Source organism: Sarcophilus harrisii, chromosome X, assembly GCF_902635505.1.
Source record: "Sarcophilus harrisii chromosome X, mSarHar1.11, whole genome shotgun sequence".
NCBI classification, from domain to species: domain Eukaryota; kingdom Metazoa; phylum Chordata; class Mammalia; order Dasyuromorphia; family Dasyuridae; genus Sarcophilus; species Sarcophilus harrisii.
In genome coordinates, this window is record NC_045432.1 from 52,506,984 (window position 1) to 52,526,702 (window position 19,719).

At 40.8% G+C, this 19,719-nt stretch overlaps 1 protein-coding gene across 1 annotated transcript in view; it reads left to right on the forward strand.

Annotated features, from left to right (window-relative positions):
- Positions 1 to 19,719, forward strand: part of PASD1 (PAS domain containing repressor 1) — an 82,153-nt gene that overhangs the window by 15,206 nt on the left and 47,228 nt on the right. The window contains exons 6-7 of the mRNA XM_031944578.1: positions 5,445 to 5,565; positions 7,342 to 7,452. Of these exons, the coding sequence (XP_031800438.1) occupies positions 5,445 to 5,565; positions 7,342 to 7,452 (232 nt within the window). The remainder of the gene's footprint in view (positions 1 to 5,444; positions 5,566 to 7,341; positions 7,453 to 19,719) is intronic.

A 19,719-nucleotide genomic window follows, 5' to 3' on the forward strand; every position in this document is an offset into this window, starting at 1 on the left:
CAACCGCTAACTCCAGACTTCAGAGGAATGCTTGGAGTCTCCAATGGCACATCACATCACGAGGGAATGGAGTCAAAGACAAATCGGGAGCTGTCTGCACACTTTAAGGCCTGTGAGAACGGCCCCCTTGGACACCCGAAGTGCTTTCCTGCATTTTTCCTTTTCCTAAGAAATGCTGGAATTTCCTCTCTTAAGTTTCCTTTTTGAAGAAGTAGTTTCCATTATTTGAATCCATTTACCCTCGTTGGATCCTAAGAACACTCGAAAGAGCTCTAATTTTGCTTTTATCATATTGAGCGAGTAGAGTGCGAGGCCCTCTTGGATCTACTTCATATGGAACACATGAGCCACGGGAGCTCAGATTCCATGACAGCCCAAGCCCAAAGGACTACCCAGTCCTTTGTTGGGCCATTTTGGGTACATTGACTGAGTGGGTTGGTGATGCTATAGTTGACTAAGCCTTGAAAATCCGTTTCACCCAAACGTCTCTATTGGAATGGTGTTTGTCGTGGTCCCTTTACGTCTGGGGTCACACAGATTGAACCTTCAAAAGACTTCCCCTCCCCCCTTCCGGGCTTGATCCTGCACTTGGGGTGCAGTGCCACCAGGTGGCAGTGAGACCCTTGCTAATATGGTGCAAACTACTAGGCTTAAACCATAAGCACCCTCATCTGAGAAATTAGCATAGTTTTGCCATACCTTGTTTCGAAAGTAAAAATATAATTCCATATTAAAATGACTAAATTTAAACATGGAAGTTGAAAATCACTGGACCATGCAAGCTTTTAAAGGAATGAACCCCTAACTATAATTTAGTACCTTTTCAACCAAGCCTTGTTATCAATTTATCCCTAATTTCCAGACATTGGTTGGAATATGTATATATGCATATATATATATATGTGTGTGTGTGTATATATATACATATAATTTTATCATTTACCCTCTTTATATTCTTAGGTATTCCAGTTCTTTCCAAGGCATGCATAGCTCATTTTTCCCCCTCACAAGTAAGATCTAATTGAATGCTTGCAAATTAATCAAAGGTCAGGCTTAGTTAATCAACAAACATGTATTAAGTCCTTGTGGGATACAAAGGAAGGCAAAAGTACAAAAAGTTGGTTCCTGCCCTCAAGGAGCTTATATTTGAATGGGAAAACAGCATGGAAATAGGTACATACAAGATACCTGCAGAGTTGCAGGGTCATAGAAGAGAGAGGGGAAAGTTCTAGTGGCTGAAGCTCTGCAGGAGGTGGCACTTAAGCTGAATTTTGAAAGAAGCCTGGGTTGGCAAGACGTGGAGGGGAGGAGGAAGAACATTGTCAGCATGAGGGACAGCCAGGGCAAAGGCTGAGAGATGGGGAGTGGTGTGGCATGGGTAAGGAGCAGCAAGAGGACCAGTGTGGTGGGATCATGGGATTGGGGAAGAGGAGAAGACTAGCCAGGGTGTGAAGAACCTTAACGCTTAACTTTGTATTTGATCCTCGAGCCATTGGAGCAGAGGGCTGATGTGGTCAGACCCATACCTTAGGAAAATCATTTGGGCAACTGAGTGGAGGATATGTTGCAGTAGAGAGAGATCAGAGACAGGAAAACCACCAAGAAGGCTTTTGCATTGTTGTTTGTCATCCTTCTTTCTCAAAGAGGACCCAAATGACATCACTATGTTAGAGTCCTTAGTTTACCTTGCGTGACCCATCTTGTACAGCTCATTTCCTCTAAGGGGTCACACAACATTGCTTCCACATGACACAATCTGAAAGGGAGAGAAAAAAGGTCACCATGCTAATAACAGCCTCTCCCCCAATTTGCAGTCTGGCAGGCTTTCCCCTATCGCAAGTTTCCCTGACTGCCTACTTTTGGGGAACAAAGGCCCAAGGAAATAAGGCTATTGATTTTTAATTGGCTATAGCTTAAAGACAGATGCAATAAACTCTCTTCACTTGTGAAATTTGTGTTATAACACTCAAAAAGAAATGGGATCATTACAGGGTACATAAGGATCCCTGCAGGCCACACATTGATTTAGAAAACCACTCACTAGTATTGTTTGTATTTTCGTATATTTTGGTTTATTTTGTTAAATCTTTCCCAAGTGCATTTTAATCTGGTTGGGACTGCACTGGTGGACTGAGTGGTGTTAAGAGCTATGAGGAAATAGGCTCAGCAAGATAATTCATTAGGATTCATTAGGATTGTTTTCGATTCAGCTCTAGAGTATTTATTGAACACTTACTTCCCCTTCACTTTTTAAGCACCTTCTGAGTCTAAGACACAATGCTAGGCATTGGAGTAAGACAGATTGATGTGACACAGGCCCCGTTCTTGAAGTTAGATCTACTGTTGAGAAGAGCAAGTATATGAATAACGATGACATGAGGAAAAATGGGATTGGCGAGAAGGACAGAGGAGATATCCATGGGTATTGCTCTGAGCAATTTGAGGAGAGAAAGAAGGTTTTAGTTCTATGAGGAGCTAGAGAAGCCAGTCAGAAAAAAACAGCTTCATGGTCGTGGTGATTGAATTTTGGACAAGTTGCTTCACATTTCTGGACCTCAGTTTCTTCCTCTGTAAAATAAGAAGTTTGGACTTGGGTGGCCCCTGAGGTCTCTTCCAACTACAGACCCTTGAAGCAAGGGAGGCATTTTGTTGGATTGGAATCGAGGGGAATTCATCCTAGGGACATTGTGCAGTGTGGTCCAAAGCATGGATGGGACATGGTATCTTAGGACCCATGGAATGAATCTGATGAAAACTTTGATGATGCTTATAATCTAATGGGAAGAAAAGAGTAGAGAGATCTGCAGGACAGAATAGAAATGTCCCAGAGTATTTCTGAACAGTATCTAAACAGGTTTTAAAGGGGTCTCCTAAGGATTGACATTGGGATCTCTTCTCCTCTCCAGGGAGAGGCTTCTCACTGATGCTCTGTTGGGGCACCTTTCCTAATGAAGTTCCCATGTCCTGAGGGGGAGAGAACCTCCTAAAGATGTGCCTTTTAGATACTCAGTCTAGCTACACATTTCATCAACTAGGGTATGGTCCTTTCTTGGATTACATTCTAGTTTTGATGTGACTGGAGCTACCATGTTGCCTATGATGGTTTACTAAAATTTTGAAGGTCAACTTTTTTTATGTTTCACAAAACTTACTGGATTAGTCTCTTTCTGCCCCTTACTGTTGCTCTAATAAGATAAAACAGGATACCAACAGAGAAAGGACACAACGGATTAACATTTGCACTAACGGTTGACCCCCATACCTCTGCCTCTTGGAAGCTTTAGGCTTCCTCTTAAGACTCAGTTCAATTTATAGAAGACCTTTCCCAGATCCCCCAGTTGCTGAGGCCTTGTGCTCTAAAGCTACCTTCAATAACACTACCAACATTTATAGAATGCTCTAAGATTTGAAAAGCATCTCACATGTATTTTCTCAGTTTATCCTCACAACAACCCTGGAAGTGGACACTATTATTATTTTCATTTCACGGATGAGGAAACCAAGGCAGACAATGGGCCAGGGTCACATGGCTAGGAAGTATCTGAAGTAGAATTCGACCCCTCTTAAACCCCCTGGATGCCTTGCATGTACGTTGTTTGTATCCCGGGTACATGTTGACTCCCCCATCATAATCTATCGTCCTTACCAAAGAGATCATGAAAAATGGAAAAGAACTCCCACATATAAAAATGTTTATAGCAGCTCTTTTTGTGGTGGCAAAGAATTTGAAATTGAGGGAATGCCCATCAATTGGGGAATGCTGAACAAATTGTTGCATGTGATCATGACGGAATACTATTTTCCTTTAAGAAATGTTGACTAATGCTCTCAGAAAAGTGAAGTGAACCGAACCAGGAGAACATTGTACGTAGTAACAACAACATTGTGTGATGATCAATTGTGATAGACTTAGCTCTTCTTAGTCATACAATGTTCTAAGACAATTCCAAAAGGCTCATGATGGAAAATGCTACTTACATCCAGAGAATGAAACTCTGGAATCTTAATGTAGACTGCTCACTTTTTTGTTGTTTTATTCTTTTCTTTCTTGTGATTTCCCTCCTTTGTTTTTGATTTTTCTTTCACAACATGACTAATGTGTAAATATGTTTGATATAATTGTGTGTATATGTATATACATGCATACACACACACATATATATATATATACATATATATGTGTATATACATCTATATCTATATCTATATCTATATCTATATCTGTATCTATTGCTTGTTGTCTTGAGGGGGGAAATTTGGAATTCAAAATCTTTCAGTGCTGAAAACTACCTTTACATGTAATTGGAAAAAATAAAATCCTATTAAGTGGGAAATAACGAATCTTTTTGGGTAGAGGCTATTCAGGCTTTTTCTTTGTAACTCTAGCACTTAGTATAGTACCTGGTACATAGTAAATGCTTAATAAGGCTTGGTTGATTCATTGATTGATTGTTAATGTGCCTGCCAATTTACTTGCTGAAAAGTGAGCCCAGTGCTTTGGTTAGACACAAACAAATTAGTGAAATCAGGAAATTAAGTGAGAAACAATTGTCATAGTCCCTATCCCCTTGAGAATCAATACCATTAGGACAGAGTTACTGTGATTATTCTTAAATGAAAATGTTACTTCTCATTCAACTTTCAAAAAATAAAATATTGTATGGGTGGGTATACTATTTGGTGTAGAATGGCCCCTAGACAGAAACTGCCCATTTATGTAACCCATTTGCAAACTGGAATGGCAATGCTGCCTCAATAAAGTGGAAAATAAAAACCCAACAAACTAAACAAAACAAATATTTTCATCGAGGTCAGAAACACTAATGAAAAGCTATAACATTATTCTTAGAAGTCAATAAGCTTATATAATTTTTAAATGTTAGTGTTTTTAACCTTGCCTACTAATTCAGGTTTTTATTGCTTTCCCCTTCCCTCACCCCCGAACAAATTTTTTCACCGAGCCAGTCTCCCCAACTAAACTAGATGATCTAGTCTGTAGCTGATTAAGGGACTAGCCGTTCAGTTGAGCTGTTTTTGTACAGCTCTGGTATTTCACTGGTATCTTATTGATGTCAAAAGGCCTCCAGTGAAAAGGGTGGGTCTCCCGTGGGGAAATTTTCTGGGAGACATAGAAGACAAGAGTTATATGAGATGGAGAGATTTGGATGGATTGCCTCATTGGGGGGCATCTCCATAGATGCATTGGGATATTGGTGTAACCATCAAGAATTAATGCTGTTTTATTCAAACAACAAATCATCTCGATTTTGGACTCATCATTAAAACAAATTATTTAGTTCCAAAGGACACTTTGTACATTACTTTCGTCTGTGTTTTTAAAAAAACACATTGCCAAGACTTGCATCCTAGTTAATTTATCGAAGTGTTGCCATTTTCTGTGTTGTAATAAAATATCTACATGACAGAATTTTCTTTTATATTAGTCAGAGCTGGTGCGCCAGAATATATTAACCCTTCTCCCTGAGCAAGAGCGCGCGGAAATCTTCAAGGTACTCTCTCCACAGACAATCCTGCCAAGCCCTGTCTCTACTGATTTTCTGAATGGTAAGTGCTTTGATTTGAAGGGGAAAGTAGCAGTCAGAGAGAAATAAAAAAGCAGCGAGAGCCAATACCCATAGTGAGCTCATGTCACATTGATCAAAATACTGGCATTAGAGCATCAGCTCCTAACACTGTTATGTCAGTCCTAAGGGGTGAGGGTTAGAACCGCTCAGAAGTAGTTTATGGGAATATTGTGAAAGTTTCTAAGGGATTAATAGAATGCTTTGTGGTCTTAGAGAAGTGGGGAAAATAAGAAATCCAAGATGGAAGGGGGAATTGGGGAAGGCCAAGGTGTCATAATACCAAATTTGAAACCAATCTATATCAACCAAAAAGGATTTTGTTCTGAACCCAGAGAGAGCGTCACCAGCTAAAACTCCACTTAAAACAAAAGGCAACCAAGTTTTGGATCCTGAGTGTGCCATTCTGGGAGCTAAGGGATGACGAGGGGACCCGCTGGCTGGCCTAAAACATAAGTGGGGAAGTAGGAAAAAGGTTAACGAGAGAGAAAGAAAGAAAAGAAGAAGGGATGAGGAGGAACATTAAAGGTGCTCCCCTTTGCACTTGGGAGTGTGAGTGTGGCTTTTCAGGAGGGCCCTTTTTCCTCAGGGACATTGCTTGCTGGCCATGGAGGCCCAGTGCCAAGCTCATCTTGGGGCGTGAAGGTCACTCTTGGGTGGTTGCAAGTAAAGTTGCTGCCAGGGAAGCACCAGCTGTTCAATTAATCAATCAACAAGCATTTCTTAAGTGCCTACTATATGCCAGGCACTGTTTCTAGGTGCCGGGGAGACAAATACAAAGAGAGAAGAGATTAGGTGGGAGAGATGTTGTAAAGGGAGAAAGGGCAAGATTTGGTGAACCTTCCATTCTCACGGGAATCTAGAGCACTAGATACCCGAAGCTATTCTAAGGTTTTGGGATCAATAACTGGAAATGCGCTGTGGTTAGTTACAATTATGATTTTGATTGCTACATAGGTAGATATAAGGAGCTGGGATTTCTGAGCTCTAGAATTAATTAGCTCCCTCTGTGAAAACATCTTCCACCGTCACCCATCTGTAACTTAGTAGGGAAATCCTAAGAAGCTGCTTGAGGCACACATTTGGGGGAAATGTCTTACCCAGTGTCTTATCACTGGAGGTGGATTTTGGACTGGGGTTTTCCCGATTCCAAGCCCAGACTCCCCCATGTTGGCTTTTCATCACTCTGCCATCGTCATCCATCTTAGATATTAGTTTTCATATAAAAAGGTGATGTAATAGAAAGAGCAGTGGTGTGGAAATCAACAAGCCTTTGCTCCCCATTCTGCCACTTCCTCTGACATCTTAGGAAAGTTATTTCACTTTGTTGGAGCTTACGAATGGATAGGAACTAGATGATCTCCAGGTTTTTTCCAGCACTAAATCTTGATGATTCCATTATATATTGATTTTCCTGTTCTTACCCTCCTCCCCACTTACTTCCTCAGTGATTTAGGTAATTAATGCCCCATAAATCTCTTGATGATGAGGTCAGTTAATGATCATGAAGAATAATCTCTCCCATGTTCACATGGTGCTTTCCAGTTTACAAAGTCTTTTCCCAACAGCCCAGTGAATCAATGGAGCAGACAATGCCCCCATTTTATAGACGAGGAGACCGAGAGTACACTCAAACAGCAAGAACCTCCTAGGTTAGCTCAGAGAGTATCTGCCTATTTTGGAAACAAGCAGATAGGACTTGTCAAGACTGAAAAGTAAACTTGTTTTATATATATATTTATGTATTTTTTTTCAACAGAAAAACAAATTGAGTTTTCCTGTCATTTAGCAAGAAGAAGGATGAACCCCAATGAGCCTGTGGTTTATGAATTTGTGAAATTTTTTGTGAATTTTAAATACCTTTCTCATGGTAAGTTCCCTTTTTCTAAAGACAATTCATCCCTTCACCGAGACCTGGCCCTCATGGCTCCTGTGCAGACACAGTTTTGTTTCCCCTTGGGCCTCTTTCCACCCCCCTGCTCTCAGAGACCCTCTCAGATTCAATACACACTTCTTAGAGTGTGGTTATTGCATGTCTCAGCAGGAAATAGGTCAGTTCACACCCCTAGGACACAACCAGTACATACCCGATCTCCCATGGTCACCCACATTTCCCCCTCCATAGTAGCAGTACAGAGAGGCTAGTCCTGCTTTCAGATGCTGGCCGACATCAGGAAGAACTGCATTGGAGCTAATGGCACACTATCTAGGGAAATGTCCGAATGTCCCTCATGGAATCCCACTGTCCCATTGCTAGAGTTCTTCCATTCCCCAGGCGGGCCAGGGTGTGCCCTTCCCAACCTTGTTAAGCAGCAAGCCGGGCCTTGGTCCACTGCCCTGGTGGCAGTGTTTACGCCACAGTCTGGTTTCAGAGCACTGGGCAAGCCATCAATGACAGTTAGCTTGCCGCCACTGGTGTCTTGTAAAAACAGTAAATACTTTTCTTGGCCACAAAGAGAAAGGAACCTCTGTCTCCTTCTACTGGCAGTGTACCAAATGAGCCAGTTTTTGTTTTAGGTCTGATTCTACCTCTGGTTATTATAGGGCTTTTAGTGGCAAATTGTTTTGAAATATGGATTTTTCTCATCAGCCAGTCTTTTCTGGTCTGAGTTCCTCTCAGGGTTTTCAGCCCACCCTCTGGAAGATGGATTAACCAGTTCAGACCTCTTGCAAATTACCTGTCAAGTGTACTCCGGCTGACTTAGTACTTGGGAAATAACAGTGACTACAAATCACTGGGTTCTGAGTTTAAACTCCATCCTTCTGGATCAGGATAGAGGACTCTTGTGTTAATCATGGCATTTGTCACCGATGGCTGTAGAAGCCGGCCCACTGGTGCCACTGGGATCATTCATGCTTGCTGAGGTATCTCACGTGAGCCACAACCATTCATGAGTTATTGGCTCAACCTAATGGTAATGGAACAGCCAAACAGTCTTCAACCGGAGCCCAGTCGGATTAACTCTTCTTAGTCATGTCCCCATCTATCCGCATTTCCATTAATATCATACTTGCTTTCACTCTGAATCTGTAGACTTTTAGGATCAAAGGGGGACATATGCAAGTTTCATCCCCACTGATGATCCCTTCTCTTCCTCCCTAGCAGGGTCCTTCTGGGCTTTCCCTTCTTTCAGCTAGCCCAACCTGCTCTCAGATTCCTCATGTGCACTGAAATGCAGTGACTGCCAACAGTTTAAAGTGTGGCCTTTTGCAGTAGAATCTGGAGTGTGGCTCTTTGAAGTAGGATCTGGATTCCAAAAGGGATAAAGGTCTTAAGCTAAAGCTTAGAATTTGCATGGAAATTTAGAATTAGTTGGCCTATTAAAAAGATGTATTAGGTTAGTCTATTGCTTTTACACACTTTTACTGTAAGCATACTAACCACTAACAAAAAGCGTGCTACCAGATATACGTAAGGCAAAGGGGAAAAAGCCTACTTCGGCCCCCTAGCCTTCAACGAAGAAAAACTGAAAGAATCGATTGGGAAGGAAACAAGAGGCCCTTGTTCAGAATACCTGCCAGCCAGCTACCAAGCGCTGCCACCTTTTATTCAAGTATCCTTTTTTTTTCTTCTTCTCCTTAAAAAATGTTATCTTTACATGTAATCTGCTTTTTATAAACAAGTGATCTGCTTTTGCTAATGTTATTTTGCATCCCCTTAATGTGAATCTGTTTTTATGTCCTTGTATTTTTCATACTTCTGTGTTGTAAGCCAGTAAGTGTATGAGGAGCTTTGTAACTCCAGGCCTGGGAGTCTATCCACTGTACCACCTAGCTGACCTTCATGAACTTAGATGAGAAAAATATTTTGACAGTTGTATTTATTTATAATTAGCTTCCTTTGTAATCCTATATATTTTATTTTTGCAATTTAAAGATCTGATTCTTAGAAGGGTTCCCCAGAATAACAAAGGTGAAGAACCCCTTTTCTAATTCTATATCTATGTATATATAACCACAAACTATTCTACTATTCTCTAGTTGTTAGATAAGTTATTTCTAATTTTTTGATCTTAGAAAAAGTAATTATGTGAATTTATCTATAGCTAAGCCCTTCCCCCTCCTCCCTTATGATGTTTTGGTGGATAAGAATGTTAGCAGTGGAGTCATTGGGTCAAAACATATGATAAGTTCTGTGCCCGATTCCATATTGAGTGTCAGAAACTCCAAAATTTTCAGTCCATTGGCTATTTGCCTATAGTCCCATCAGCAATGGACTTTATCACCTTTGGAAAAAAAATGTTTTTTTTTTTCCCAATTCTAATGAGTGAAAGTAATATCGTTAGTCGGTCATTTAACATCTGTTCAGCTCCTTTTATGTGCCAGGCACCGTCTTAAGAGCTGAGAAGATACAAAGAGAGGTAAAACGATGACAAACCACAAAATAAACACACAAAAATCCTTTCCCAAAGACCTAATAGTCTAATGGGAAAGACAACATGCAAAAACCTACGTACAAACAACATACACAGAGAAGGTAACTTGAGAGGGAAGGGACTAAGATTAAGAGGGATTAGAAGAGGCTTCTTTTAGAAAATGGGACTTAAAGGAAGCTGGGGAAGCAAGGAGGGAGACTATTCCAGGTATGGGGGAGCAGCCAATGAAAATGCTCAGTTGGGAGATGTAGCTTTCAAGGAGCAACACGGAGATCAAGGTCACTGGGTCAGAGAATATGCAGACTGATAGGAAGGTGTAAAAAGACTCAGAAGGTAGGAAAGTACAGGTTTAGGAAGAACTTTAAAAACCAAAGTTTCTTTAAAGTTTGTGTTGAAGCACTTCTTTCTCTGTTTCTGTTCCAGTCATTTTGCAGCTGTCATTGTAAGTCTCTTATATGTCTTGAAATGTCAGCATTCAAACATTTTCTATATTTGGTCATTATCGAAAAGGTTCTTTCCATTTACATCAGTATCTTCTGATTTTTGGTTGAGGTATATTAAAATGCAGGTGATTTTATGGATTAATCATCATCTATTAGATCCACTAATTTGGGGGAGGTTGACCATGTTAGATGTTTTAGGTATACAGTTGTGTCAACTGTAAATCTAGATCATTTATTTTGATTCCCAATATTTATTCCTTTTTTGGTGCCTCCTGGCTAAAATACCTAAAATTGTGTTCGGGAGTGTTGAGAATGGACATTCCTATTAACACCTGATTTTAATGGAAATATTTTTCGTGTTTCTCCATCAGACTGAATATCACTTAACTTTCACCTAAATTTTCTTTGCAATCCTCCCCTTTCTCAACTGGTCCCTTGACAAGTGGAGAAATTTCCTCCTTGGGGTCCTCCTCTCTTTATTAATGTCTCCTTCACTGGGACCTCCATTTTGGAAATGACTCTAGGAATGCTTCCCCTTACGCCAGGTTTCTAGAATCCTCATTTTCTTCAACTGTTTCATTGCCATCCTAAGAAACATCCAACCTGGGGTCCTTTTTTCTCGTCAATGATTCACAGGATACAACTCCTACTTTACCTCATTAACAACTCTGCTACCTCCTTATTCTGCAATGCAAGATGGCACCCTGAGAAACCTCTACCTTGGACTTCTCCTCTCCTTCCCTAAGACTACCATTTTGGAAAAGATCCTGGCCACGTTTCTCCTCATTTACAAGTTGACTTTATCCAGTGGTCTCTGCAATCTTTCTTTTCCTTGATCACCAACTACCCAACTATAAAAATCTCTGCTCTGGGGTCCTTTACTTGCCATTGATGATGCCTCCTTCAAAGGCGCCATTTTAGGAAGGACCAAAGCCTTTAAAAGTCTTCTGAAGTTCTCAATACATTGAGAATTCCCATATTTTGTCATCTTGCCAATTTGCAGAGAATGAGGGGAAACCTTGGGGTCATTTTGATTTGTTTTTCTCTCATTATTAATGATTTGGAGAAATGCCTCATCTATAATTATTAATTTGTTATTCTTCTTTTGGGAAGTGTTCTTGTTCTTTGACCACTTATCTATTGGTGATTGATTTTTGGTCTTAGGTGTTTTTCCTAATTGTCTTTATCTCTAAGATGCCAAACTCTGATCTGGGAAATTTGATTCAAAGACTTTTCCCATTTAATTGCTTTCCTTCCTATCCTAGATATGTAACTTTTGTTTGTGTAAAAGTTTTCCAAGTTCATATAATCAAAATATTTCATCTTTGTAATTGCCTCTATCCTTTATTTGCTTGAGAATACATCTTCTACCCAGAGCTGTGGAAGGCATATGATTTACTTCTTTCTATTTTTAATGGTATAATCTTTAATTTTCACATTATGTATTCATTTTGAATTTTGTTGCAGAGTATGCATGCTTCCGTCTGAAACTCCAGTGCTTAGCACAGCGCCTGTACATAGTAAGCACTTAATAAATGCTTTTTCTTCTTCCATTTTCCCTTCTTTTTCTCTCTTCCTTTCCCTTGTTTTCTCTCTTCCTCCTCTTCCCCCCTCTTCTCTCTCATCCCGTCTCCCCCCTACCTTCTCCTTTCCTTCTTCCCTCCCTCCCTCATGATTTCTCATCATATTATGGAAAGGTCATCTCTTACTCATTATATGCAGTAGTTGGCATTGGGTTACCATTCTGAATGTCAAGGGTACACCACAGTAACTAGAAAACTTGCACCTGTCCCTTTGTTACCACCAAGCTCCTTCCTTAGATCTATTCCATGGGGCCCAGGAATCCATAAACCTAAAGTTAATAAATGGCTTGTTGTACAAGTCACGTGTCCTTCCAGAAACTTAGTCCTTCCAGGAGAAGATATTATAAAACAAACCCTAGCCGCAAGGAAATAGCAGGAATTCATTCACATCACAAAGGCTTAAACTCGGAAAGGGACACAAAAGTCACTTAGCCTCTCCTGCCTTGACAGGAATCACTAATGCAAGGTTCTCAATAAGTAGTCATCCAGCTTCCACTTGAAGATCTGCAGTGATGGGAAACTCACTACCTCCTGCCTTGTCCTTGGGACAGCCCTACTTGTTAGGAATATTTTCTGTGAGCCCAAATCTGCCTAACTCACTGCTCTTAATTTTGTCTCCTGAGCACAAACAGAGCCAACTACTCGCTTTCAAGTGACTGTCCTTTAAATTCATGAGGGTAGGTATCATGATTTTCATTCTTGCCCCTGTTTCTCCAAGCTCTTCTCATATGACATGGTTTCCCAATTCTTTACTTTCCTGGTTGCCCACATTAGGAGGCTGTCCAGCTTGTCAGGATCTTTTCTAAAATGTAGCATCCTGTATGGTTTGACAAAGGCAGAGTACAGGGGTACTATCTTATCCTGTATCACCTCCCATCCCCATGGCTTTGTACAAATAGCCCCCCATGTCTGGAACGCACCCTTTCCTTCCCACCAGGTCTCCTTTAAAACTTTGGTTCAAATGCCATTTGAGGCCTTTCCTGATGTCTCTCCCTTATATTTTTTTGGGGGAATAATCTAGGGTGTCACTTGCCCAAAGTCAAACAGCTGGTGAGTGTCTAGAGTCTGAGATGGAATTTGAACTCAGGTCCTCCCCACTCCAGGGTCATTGCTCTAACCATTGTGCCACCTGGTTGTCCCTTTCCTTTTACAGAAGAGCAAACTGAGGTAAAATGAATTGCCTTCTGTTATATGACTAGCAAGTGACAGAGCCAAGAAAATCCATGTCTTCTGCCTCCCCTTCTGGATATAATCATAAAGTTAAAAAAAAAAGACCAATTTTTAAAAAACATAAGTATTGAGCATCTTTTGCAAAGCAAAGAGAAATTAAATGTAGGGTTTTTCCCTTTGAGCCATTTACAATCTGGTTGGAATGATAAAAATATCCACTTATGAAAAGTTAAATATGTGGGCACATAGAAATTTCTGAATCGCGTCACTCAGATACCAAGTAAATCGTGGTGCCAGGATTACACAGGTGCCACTTAGCCATAGATTGGCGGAGGTGATATATCTAGCTAGCGTGTGCTCCGTGGGCCTGCAATTCCATTTCCAAATTTGCCTCTGATCTTTGGAAAATCTCAGGCTGGGTCCTTCAGCTTCTTCATTCATAGATAATAGAATAACGCCACCTGTCTCCCTCTTCCATTTCATATGGGTATTTTAAAGAGATGACTCATCTTCCTCTATTCAGACTTATTATTAGCAATAGCAGTAATAATGACGATAATAGCAGCTCTCATTTCTATAGGATGTTTCAGTTTATATTGGAGCTTCCATCCCAGCAGATCCTGAGAGGTAAAGATGGATTGGCCCCATGAACAAAACGCCCACCTGTACACTTCAGGAATAAAGGAAGAGAATTGTCACACTTTGGAAATTTTTCTTCTCACTGGAAATGCTACAGTTGCCTTGCCCCGACTAACATACTTTCACAGTTCCCCCGTAGGATACCAAGTGTCAGAAAGCACTTAGCTTGGGCACTGCTGAAGAAACGGCATCAGTCTGGAAGGAGCAAATGGTCCGAATCCTTTTTTAAAACTACCCCGAGCATAATCCAACTGACTGTACTTGCAGTCTATCTTTGATTCATTTTCCGAACTAAGTTCACTCCTAGCACTCGTCTCGAAGCTCTTCCCGTCTCTTTGATTTGCTCCTGTTAGGGCAGGGCTGGGGGGAGTCGGGTCAGGCGAGAAAAAGGCCATTTACTTGACCAGTTGAGTGTTCAGCTCCTTTTGTTGTTTTCAGCCTGGGCAGCCCCCCACTGACTATAGCATGATTACGAGGACTGTTAGAGTTCTTGTGAAACCTTTCCTCCTTCTCTTCATGCTGTTCCCTCTGCCTTAAATAGCTTATCCTCCTTTCCCTCCCTGCGTCTTGACTCCAACCTTCTGAACCGTTCCCAGATCTCACCTCATCCACGAAGTATCTTCTTTGGCTAGTCTCTGTCAGCTTCTCTCTTTTCTTAACTCTCTCTCTCTTATTATATCCAAGAAAGTCCAGTATAGCATTTAACTGTTCTCAGATTTGTTCGTAATAAGCAGAGAGGTCACCAAAGTAATGAAAAGCACAAGCTTAGAAGCTGTCTCCCAAAATGGTTTGGCAAAACATTAGATAATTAAGCAACTAGAGAAAATCACAAAGCAGTCTCTAAACCAGGGGATGGTAGCAAATGAGAAATGGTGAATAATGTAGAAAAAGAACTCTGAATTGGAAGTTAGAAGATCTGGAATCAAGCCCCACGTGATACATTTAAAATATGTATATGGCAGAAATAGCTGTATCTCTACTATAGACATATTTATAGGATATATTTATGTACATATTATTTCCATATAAATTAATAAATTTCATGAAATTTATTAAATATAAATTATATATAAATGCATAGCATATATAATCACATATATGCACACAACTCCATGGGTACTTATTTTCACAAGGAAGAGCTCACATTGAGCATTGTGCTAACCAGGAGTTTTACTGCTCTCTGATATTACCTTCCTTGTACATAGTGTCTCTAGTCTTCTTTTGGTTCTTCAGTTTTTAGCACGTAATATCTCATTATATGTCGTCCAGTATTTCTCTCTGTGCTCTTCATATTTGCCCTTTCTTATGGCCCAGTGATATCCCATTCCATTTATGTACCATAGCTTCCTTAGCTAGTTACTAGTTACCGAGCACATAATTTGTGTTGTCATGACTGTGTACCGAAGGGTGCTTGCTTTCTTCCTGTCATTAACTTCCTTAGGATAGAAGCCCAGAAATGGGAAGGCTGGGCCATGGTATATAAGCGCCTTTGTAACTTTGATTGTTACTTTCTAAAGCAGTTGCATCAATTCATTGTTAAGAGACTTAGGAGTTATATGACCTGAACAAATCGCTTCATTTTTTTGTGTCTCAGTTTCTTCACCTGGGAAATGGTGCCAGTGATATTTGCACAACTGAATTCATAAGACTGTTGTGGAGAAAATGGTTAGGAAACTCCGAGTCACTCTATCAATGCTAGTTTTTGTTATGACTGCAAAGTATGTGTGGTCCCTCCACTGACAGAGGTTTCAACCACAGATGGTCTCTCTGAGTTAGCTAGAAAAAGGCCACGCTCTGTGGGCAACCTGGTACCAAGTCTCTCTGACCGGAGCCAGTTTGGTTGCAGCCAGTGATGACATCACTAGATCACACCTAAGACTGTCACTTGGGGAGTTCCTTCCCAAGATGCTCGCTGCAATGACCCATTTTTAGAACCCCTGTTTGACAGAAGGAAGCGGGAGGGAGCACTCTTTTTATGATACGATGAACCAATTGCCCAAGAGAATGATGATAAGCAGGATCAGAACAGAATGCTTTCTCAAGAGAGGTCAATTCTGAATTAATTTCTGTGGGATAGGATGTAAAAGGTGACTGCTAGTCAGGGAGGAAACTGCATGAACTTGCCTCTTTTCTGGCCTTTTCTCCATACTTGCTTCCTCTAGTCCCTCATTCCCTGCTCAGCCTTTTCTGCGCCAACTTCTCTTGAAATAGCTTTTGCAGCGACTATGTAATTTACTTTAATTGTCAGATTCAATTCCCATTCCTCGGTTCTAATTTTCTTTTACCTTTCTGTAACACTGCTAGCTGTCTTAATCTTCTCAATGATCTTACCTCTTTTAGCACCTAGGATATTGAATTGGGAACAATGGAGCTGGAAAGGACCTTAGTGTCACTCTAAAGCCAGGGGTCTTTCCCTTTCTTTGTGCCCTGGCCCCCTTTTGTAATCCAGAAAAATCTGTTGCTCCTTTTCCAAATCATGCTTTTAAATGCATAAAATATAATACATAGGAAACCAGTTAATATTTAAGACAGTAAGTAAAATATATTAAAAATGGATTCCAGATTAAGAACCTTAGATTCAGACTAATTTCCTCATTGGAATAGGAAGAAACTAAAATCCTCAGAGAGGTAAAGTGACATCCAAAGTCACACAGCTACCGAGGGGTAGAGCCAAGGCTCACGGAACCTCGGTAAGCTTTGATCTAGTTGAAGGTCTGAGAACTTGAACTCATTGAAGACATTCAGATGTGACCTGAATGTTTCCTTATCTTCAAATAATTAAGAGCAAGAGTGCCAACTCACATGCATATTGCATCTTGAAGTTTGTTGTTATTCAGTCATTTGAGCTGACTTTTGGCGATGCCATTTGGGGTTTTCTTGGCAAAGATACCAGTGGTTTGCCATTGCTTTCTCTAGCTTATTTTACAGATGAGGCAAATGGGGTTAATGACTTGCTCAGATTCACACAGCAGTGAGTGGCTGAGGCCAGATTTGAACTCATGAAGTTGAATCTTCTTAATTTGTCCACTGTGTTATCACCTAAACATGAACAGGGTACTTCATATACATTTTTTTTTCATTTGAGCTCATTGGGAGGACTCAATGAAAGCAGGGCAGGAGTACCACAAAAGTCAAATAAATTCCAAGTTGGAAGAACCCTCCCTTAAGGCTGACCGGGAGAACCCGGGCATGCACAGGGTTCCCTTCTACAATATACTTCACAGATGGCTCCTGTCCTGGGACCTCCAGTGAATTATTTCTGCTTGTGGTCTTAAAAGTTCATTCTTGAGCACATCCCATCTCCTCTTGGGCTGACTCTTCCCACACAATATTAGGATGTTGGATCCTCTGAGATTTACCATAGTCCTCAAATCTGATTCTTACAGTCTTTCTACCAATCACGTCATCCTGCCATCCGCTGCTCTCCGGTTTCTCCCCTTTACTTAACCGATCTGCAGGGGTACGCTAGCAGCCATTCAACAACAGCTACCTGTCCAAAAAAATTGGACATTTAATCTGCATGATCCCCATTTCCTTATCACTTTCTTAAGTCCAGATAATAAACTAAACAATGGATAAGCTCTGACTTGTGATATTTATTAAAATCTGAGTTGTTAATGCTCACCCAGCTCTTCTGACCAGTTTAACAATTGGTTCCCCCAAGTCAGTATTAGCCTACTGCAGCATACCGCTGCCTATTGGATGCTTCCCCCTCCTCAGTCTCCTTTCCTGGTTAATAGTCCTTCTCTGATCCCCTTAATGGAAATAGACCACAAAGCTTCACCCCTCTTTTTTTCTGTGTCCATTCCTTTTCTTGCTTATATCTCCTTCATTCTCATGCCTTGTTGCCACTCTTAAGCTTATAATTTCCTTGATCGCTATCTCAGATGTCTCTTCTTACCCCCAGTCCCACATTTCCAGCTCCCTGTTAGACATCCCTACCTAGTTGTCCCACTGGCCTGTCCCACTTACCACCTCCCAAATTAAACTCGGTGTCTCTCCCCCATGTCTTCCTTCCCAACTTTTCTATTTCTACTGATGGTACCACCATCCTCAAAACATGGGAGTCATCTTTGAATTTTCTTTACCTTTATCCCCACATCCAAGTAGTTGGGAAGGCCTCTACATCCAGGTTGAAGAAGATCCTCTCCTCTTCACTTAGGCTGACATCCCCTTGTTTCAGATCCTCCATCCACATGGCTGTGACCCTCATTGCTTTGTACTCACACTTTTCTAATAGTCTCCTTCTAACAGGCTCTCCCAACTCTACTCTCGCCCTTCTCCAATCACTGCCAAAATAATCTTCTTCAGATACGTCTCCCTCTTTTAAAAAGTCTTAAACTCGTTGTATGCCATTTTAGAGCTGTAGGGTCCCATTCACTGTGCTTCTTCCAGCCTCCTCATTTTACAGGTGAGGAAATTGAGGATCAGAGCTGGTAAATGATTGACTCAGAATCAAATAGAACTAGAAACAGTACCCACCTACATTGCTCCAACTCCACATCTCTCAAGCCATGCAGGGGCCTATCACTTGTAGCATGAAATGCAAACTCCTTTAACCCAGCATTCAAGGTCCACAGTCTAGTTCCTGCTTGCTTCTCCAGCCTCATCTCAGGTGGTCTCCATTCCAGGCAAATAGAAATTTTAGGTGTTCTTCCGCCTCCTATTTCTGGATATGAGTAGATGGGCCCTGGTTTCTGAAACATCCATAACCCTTCTGCCTCCTGGGCTTCCCTCTCTTTCACAACTATGCTCTGGTGACATGTCGTTCATGAAACCTTCCCTGATTGTTGTCCACAGCTTAAAATGAACTCATGCTCTTTTTCTTTCTCATTGTCTCTCTCTGTGTCTTTTCCCCTCTCTTTTTCTCTGTCTTTCTTTCTGTGTCTTTTCCTCTCTTTGTCACTCTTTTTTTCTTTTTTTCTCTGTCTCCATCTTTTTCTCACTGTTGTCATTGTCTCTGTCTTTTTCTGTCCCTGGCTTTTCTCTGTCTCTGTCTTTTTCTCTCTGTCTCTGTCTTTTTTTCTATTTCTGTCTCTGTCTTTTTCTCTGTCTGTCTTTTTTTCTCTCTGACTCTGTCTTTTTCTCTCTGCCGCTGTCTTTTTTCTGTTTCTCTGTCTTTTTCTTTGTCTCTGTCTTTTTCTTTGTCTCTGTCTTTTTCTGTCTCTTTGTCTTTTTCTCTGTCTCTCTCTTTTGAAAAAAAAAAACACATCTCTGTCTCTTTGTCTTTGTCTCTCTTCCTCTGTCTTTTTCTCTCTGCCACTGTCTCTATTTTTTCTGTCTCTCTGTCTGTCTTTTTTCCTGTCTTTCTCTGCTTTTTCCCTATCTCTTTGTCTCTCTCTCATCTTTGGCTCTCTTTCTCTGTCTTTTTCTCTCTCTTTTTTTCTGTCTGTCTTTTTCTCTGTCTCTTTTTTTTCTGTCTGTCTTTTTTTCTTTTTCTCTGTCCCTTTGTCTTTGTCTCTCTTTCTCTGTCGTTTTCTCTCTGCCACTGTCTCTGTCTTTTTCTCTCTGTCTTTTTTTCTGCCTCTGTCTTTTTCCTATATCTGTCTCTTTGTCTTTGTCTCTCCCTGTCTTGTTCTCTGTGTCACTATCTTTTTTTCTGTCTCTCTTTTTCTCTTTTTCTGTCTTTTTGTTCTGTCTGTCTCTGTCTTTTTCTCTATGTATCTCTTTTTCTGTCTCTGTCTCTTTGTCTTTGTCTCTCTTTCTCTGTCTTTTTCTCTCTTTTGCTGTCTGTCTTTGTCTGTCTTTGTTTTTTCTGTCTCTTTATCTTTTTCTCTGTTTTTGTCTATCTCTGTCTCTGTCTTTTTTTCCTGTCTCTGTGTTTATCTTTGTCTCTCTTTCTCTGTCTTTTTCTGTCTCCCTGTCTCTATCTTTTTCTTTGTCTGTCTCTTTGTCTCTCAGTGTCTCTCTGTCTCTGTCTTGGCCT